We start from the raw sequence: 6,333 nt of genomic DNA, 5'->3' as shown, positions 1-6,333 counted from the left end.
GGGGGGGGAAATCATTCTGAAATAAATATTACTTCCAGTTCATCTTTGACCATTAAAACAAGGAAAATGAAATTAACTCACAATGAACTGAGAAATCCAGGTACTTTCACCTGAGAGAACGTCTGTTTACACGCTGCTGGTTCAGGAAACAGAAGACGCATGCAATTTTAAGGCTCCTTAATTTTTTCTGTATTTATGTGGGGACAAAAAAAAAAGTTAAGAGTGTTTAGGGACATGCACAATGTACATGTGATGTACACTTGTGCCCAATGACTTAGTAGGCATTGGCTCAATATAATGCACTGTGAATAGTACAATTTGAATACAGTCAAATTAAAAAAAATATCAATTGACATTATCACATTTCTTCTGCACTTAATTTGTTATAATTAATATGAAAACGATAAGTGTTTTAACAAGCTATCGTTCCCTTTTCCTGATAATGACAGGGCTGACGCACAAAAACTGCCACAGTAACATTATGATATCGGGTCTTGTTCCATCTCCCCAAGCTGGAGCATGAAGCATGACGCATGAGGGGGGCGCGGCCAACTTCCCCCATAAATCCCCAGCTTTCTGTCCTCCCGCTTCAGAGACACAGCGAGGAACCCCCTCACATCACCAAAAGGACTTAAACCATCACTTTCCACACCATCGACCTCCGGGTGCAGCTGCTGTAATCATGATTAAGAAAATGTCAAACTCCGAGAATGAGTTCGACATACCAGCCAAGAACTGCCACAGGATGGTGATTCTCGGCTCCACCAAAGTTGGGAAAACATCCATCATCTCTCGGTTTCTGAACGAGAGAGTGGAAGACCAGTACACACCCACTATTGAGGACTTTCATAGGAAACTCTACAGTATCAGGGGAGACGTTTACCAGCTGGACATTTTGGACACATCTGGAAATCATCCCTTCCCTGCAATGAGGAGGCTATCAATTCTTACCGGTGAGTTGAGCTCTGAAACATTAAGCCAATAACTTGTTGCTGTTGTCAGAGTTACTTCACTGCTTATATAATGTTATAATTATTGGGAATTGAACATTTCTTCTAATTTGTTTTTCCAGGTGATGTGTTCATCTTGGTGTTCAGTCTGGACAACAGAGAATCCTTCCAGGAAGTGCAGCGCCTGAAGCGCCAGATATATGAAACCAAGTCCTGCCTGCGAAACAAAACCAAGGAGAACGTGGACGTCCCGGTGGTGATCTGCGGCAACAAGTGTGACAGAGACTTTTACCGTGAGGTGCAGGAGGAGGAGATCGAGCAGCTTGTCGGTGGAGACGAGCACTGCGCTTACTTTGAAATATCAGCAAAGAAGAACACTAACGTGGACCAAATGTTTCAGACTCTCTTTAGCATTGCCAAACTGCCAATCGAAATGAGCCCCGGTCGGCACTGCAAAGTTTCCGTGCAGTCCTGCGAAATTCTCCACAGGAAGTCGCTAAGAAACAAGAAGTGCAAAGATGAGAACGCATATGGGATTGTGGCGCCATTTGCGCGAAGACCAAGCGTGCAGAGTGATTTGATGTACATAAAGGAGAAAGCCATAGGAGGTAGCCAGGCCAAAGAGAAAGGCTGCATCATATGCTGACACTGTTTCTGTGAATGAAAAAGACTTTATGACACTTCCCAGAGCTGAAGCGGAGCCGTTCGTAAACAGGTCACATGAACCCAAATACTGTAGACTTCAGCGCCCGAGTCGAGGGACACAATGTGATCCAAACTGTGATGAGACATACGGGGCAAGTGCCTCAGCTCAAAGGCATATCCCCTATGTAGTGATGCAGTAGATGATCAGAAAATGTTGTAAAACCTGCTCTACATTAGCTTGCCAAAAAGGCACTTTTACGTTTACATTTTGCTATTTTTATTTTTTTACTTGGAGGCACTTTGTTGCATTGAGAACAAATCTGAATGTGTATTTATTGTCCATGTCAACTTTTGGATAAAAGAGAAAATAAAATCACTTGTTACTTTCATAGTTTGTATTCCTCTTCTCTTTCCTTTCAAGAAAAGCAAAATGAAGTTACACAAGACACTCCAGTCCAAACACATACAGTATTCTGCATTTTTAAAATAGCAATTTATTGTGTTGTGTCGATTTGTTAAAATATATCTAATGTCGCCCCATAGCTTATCATTTCCATTCACACACAAGATAATTGCAACATACTGACCTGAGGGTCCAAAAACCCACTCACCAAACTGGTTAGAGCACATTCACTGAGCTTTTACAGCCATGAGCCACCAGCTATTCAATTTGGATGAGCCTACACATACAACTGAACAATTTGATTTAGTATGTCTAATCCCCTTCAAGTCTGAATTGCAACAACCACAGCGGATAATTGCTTTGTGTACTGATAGAAGCATGTGTCAACAATGTACTTGATTAATGATGAAGGCCACCGGCTCAAATTAATGTGTGCAACCAGTATGCTGATTAAAAGGCTTTAGGCCGATATTCCTTATTGAATTTATTACAAAAAAGGAAACATTTCAAGAAAATAAGATTAGAAAATGATATACTGTAAAACTACATTCAATATAAACACAACATAACATTTGTTTGTATTCTCACAATGCAAACAGAAGCCGAAAGAGGACATTGTGTGACGTTCAAGACATCTTTCAAAGTGATCCTTCTGAAGGGAAAAAATCCTTTCTCATTTTAACATCCATCCCGTATTGTTGAAGGCCACATCTGCGAGAATGAAAACATAACGTCATACATGCACCTTGACTGTCTGTGAATGTCCTTCAGTCAGTACAGTATTCCAGTCCGTTTCATGATGCTTTTGGAACGTCAAACATGCACAGACTTTTGTATTTCTGCAGCAGCTGGTTCTTGGTGCGGACCTGCTCCCGCAGTGTCGCCAGCTGCTGCTGCTGCTCCAGCGGACTACTGTCTACCCCGGGCATGTTGGAGATCTGCTCCCGAGCCTCCTGGATTTTCACCTTCAGCTTGGCCAGTTCTTGGTGAACATCCGGACTATCTTTGTCCATGCTTAAACAGATTGAGGGGGGGAAAGGAACATGTTATTTCCATGTTGACATGTTACTTTCATAGGTGGGAGGGAGAAGTACTCAGATCTTGTACTTCAGTCATAGTAATAGTACCCGAGTGTAGGAATACTCTGTTAAAAGTAACTTTTAGTGGTTTCAAATTACACGATTTGTGCATTAAAATTACACGATTTGCCTCTGAATTGTAGTGGGACAGAAGTACAAAGTATCAAAACATTGAAATACTCAAGTAAAGTACAAGTATCTCAAGATTGTACCTAAGAACAGTACATGAGTAAATATACTTAGTTACTTTATACCACTGGTTATTTTGGACATGTCTGCATCAGTAGTAGCTAACGTTAGCTTTGGCTTACAAATCAACAAGCTTATCAACCACACCAAAACGAATTTACGACAAGTAAATAGGTTTCCACGGGGGGCAGTTAAACATGAAACACATGTGAATCAGGCAAAACCCTTACCATTTGATAATATCATGAACTAAAGGAAGCAAAGAGCAATCCTCGCTCTCTTTCTCTGGTCTTTGTTGAGGCGCCGCCATCACTCTCCCTGCTCTGCGGCGCAGATTTTGTGCGTCATGCGTCGTATGATGACGTAACGCCAAACAAAACTATACAGACTATGCTCTTAATATATTTGTGCTCATAACAAACAATATTGTAAGATTATGTCAAAATAATAACTCTTTCAAAGTGTTTTGAAAATAATATCTAACTTGCTTACAGAAATATTCTTATGAAGATAATCGTTTGCCACGAAAATGATATCAAACAGAAGAAACAAATGTAAATCAATGAGGATTATCAAAGCCAAGGGCAAAGTATTTTTTAATACATCTGGCTCTTAAAATCAATTCGCATTATGAGCACCAGATGACACCCTAGCATCTCTCTGGAAAGTTATAGTACATTGAGCCTTGAGGGAGTTTTGGCTAACTTTTGGACCAGGGTGACTACAGGCTTCTTCTGATGGAAACTGTAAATACTTGAAGACCCCCAAATTGCTTGCCTTACCCCACCCAGCCTCTGTAATGATGTGTGTGTTCCACGGACAGCATCCAACATATGTGTCCCCTCTCAGCATCTCTGGCAGAAAGCAGGCAGGAGGCAGACGTTCTGTCAGCAGTTCTGTCTTCTTATGCTAGCTTTGTATTATATAAAATAAAATATATAATCTTTGACAGTCAGTGACACTAATTGAAATGTGAATTCTTGCTACATTTCTAATTCAGTTCAATTATCTAATCTAATTAAATGTCTTAAAGAAATAAAGACATACAGTCAGATTGCCAACCAAAAACAAACATTTATATGACAAGAAATGTTTTCCATTCATCTGATTCAAATTAGCTTCTCAGAAAGAAACCTTCATCAACTGTCTTTATGAGCACCATATAAAGAGTAGCCAGTCAGCTGCTGATCATTAATCATTCCTTATTTAATTTGCTTATTTAATTGCAAACAATGCAGCCATCCTTGTAATGAGTATGTGGGGTCATTCGGTCGTGAAATCCTAAAATGGATCAAGACTTGGGAGTCTTTGGGTCCAAAACAAATGAACAAGTTGAATCATTCAGGACAAATTAAATGACTGCATGTGCTTAATTTTACTTTTATTTAAAAAAAAAAATGCAATGCAGGATAAATTGCATGACTGTTCACAGGATAAACACTTCCATTTCATAAGATTCTGGTATGATTGTTAAATGATGTAAATCTTTTAATCATCAAACAGCAAAACTCTATTCATTCAAATATGGCATTCATTGAGCTCACAACAGGCTTCATGAGAGTCAAAATAAAACTTAAGACACATTTCAATGACTCTAATAATTACTTTTACACCACAATGTTTTTAGGTTTAGACCTTATCCTATGGTTTGAATAAAAATAAGACACCTAAAATACACTTTAACTTCTCCTTCGTCCACCGATACTTAGCTCACTCACATGATTATATCCCTTTACTATCAATTACTCCTTCATACTCCAGCTGCTCATTCATGTACATCACGTTTTTTCAGCAAAAAGGTTGATCTCCTAGCAATCTATCAATCTGTGCTACAAGATCCCAGCTAAACAGTATGTGAATCATTCATTGAGTAAATTATAAATATAGCCTTTATCTCTCTTTTGAATTATTCTTACATTCCTTGGACACTTGGAAAATACATTAGAAGTAGTTGCTTAACACCATTCCTTGAATAATACCAAACTGGGAAGTGAAACCATGGACATAGATTATAGTGAGCATGCTGTTCTACCGATATGCTGAGGGCCTGTGCCTGAAACCTCTCCAACTGTCTAAGACAAGAAAATGTGTTGTGTATCCATTCATCAGTTTAATTCTTCTGTGAAGAGAGCAAATGATTGAATATTAAAATGTAAAGACATAGTGGCCAGTTATGTCAGTCATTAGAAATGTGTACTGAGTGTATTTATATATTATACTCGAAAAAATATCATTGTTTTTCTATATCACAAGGCTTTATATGTCTTTCTTGTTAATATCACCAACCAATATGAATACACACAACATACTGTAAAATTAAGAAGACCTGCAGTGCCCCCAAGGGAACAATTAAGATAATTGTCTTATTTTAACACATTTTTACAGACACGTCCGACTAGCCAATATTCTTTTTTAAATATATATTTGAAACCAGAATTAAGGATGAACTGGCAGGCTTCGGATCTGTACATAGACAACATATTGTATATTAACGAAACCAAGTTCACTTTGCAGTTTTGTTTTTGTATGTTTTGTATAAGCAAATACATACATCATGTGACCACTAGATGGTAGGCTTTAATTGATGAAACCAAATGGGTTGAACGTTTACTTATATGCCGGGGATGTTCACATTGAAATATTTAGTTTTAGGCCTTATTTTTTTTCTGTCAAAGAAATAAATACATTTAAAAAAATGTTTACTACTGCACAGCATTCCAAAGCTTATCCAATACATGCTTCGAAAAGACAGAAGAAGCATCTGTCGAAAAACCATCTACAATGATTGTCATAAAGAAATGCTAATACAAATTGGGTTGTTTTCGATAATGTATATATGTAATGTATAGTACAGCTTTGCACCATGCAGAATAATTTTACTGTGCATTTTTCCATACTACCCTGGAAGCGAGGTGACTTATGTTACGGGAACGTCATCGATGCATCCTATGGTTATAATAATAAATGCACCCACACGGAACGTACGGAACACATTGGGATCCAAACCAAGCGCACCCAACGTGCGCAGCGAACCAACGTAGTGACGTAACCTCTTTGTGTTGACAAA

At 38.5% G+C, this 6,333-nt stretch overlaps 2 protein-coding genes across 2 annotated transcripts; one reads left to right on the top strand and one right to left on the bottom strand.

Annotated features, from left to right (window-relative positions):
* The first annotated feature begins 606 nt into the window (after positions 1-606).
* On the top strand, positions 607-1,982 carry LOC134878754 (dexamethasone-induced Ras-related protein 1-like). Its single transcript, XM_063904964.1, has 2 exons — positions 607-953; positions 1,073-1,982. Exons 1-2 carry the CDS (start codon positions 683-685, stop codon positions 1,594-1,596), a joined length of 795 nt encoding a protein of 264 aa, XP_063761034.1. The 5' UTR covers positions 607-682; the 3' UTR covers positions 1,597-1,982.
* A 77-nt stretch (positions 1,983-2,059) lies between these two features.
* On the bottom strand, positions 2,060-3,633 carry med9 (mediator complex subunit 9). Its single transcript, XM_063904965.1, has 2 exons — positions 3,497-3,633; positions 2,060-3,012 (listed from the first exon to the last, which is right to left on the bottom strand). Exons 1-2 carry the CDS (start codon positions 3,574-3,576, stop codon positions 2,793-2,795), a joined length of 300 nt encoding a protein of 99 aa, XP_063761035.1. The 5' UTR covers positions 3,577-3,633; the 3' UTR covers positions 2,060-2,792.
* Positions 3,634-6,333: the final 2,700 nt, after the last annotated feature.

This window comes from Eleginops maclovinus, chromosome 16, assembly GCF_036324505.1.
Source record: "Eleginops maclovinus isolate JMC-PN-2008 ecotype Puerto Natales chromosome 16, JC_Emac_rtc_rv5, whole genome shotgun sequence".
Taxonomy (NCBI): domain Eukaryota; kingdom Metazoa; phylum Chordata; class Actinopteri; order Perciformes; family Eleginopidae; genus Eleginops; species Eleginops maclovinus.
This window is presented reverse-complemented; position numbering and strand designations above follow the sequence as displayed.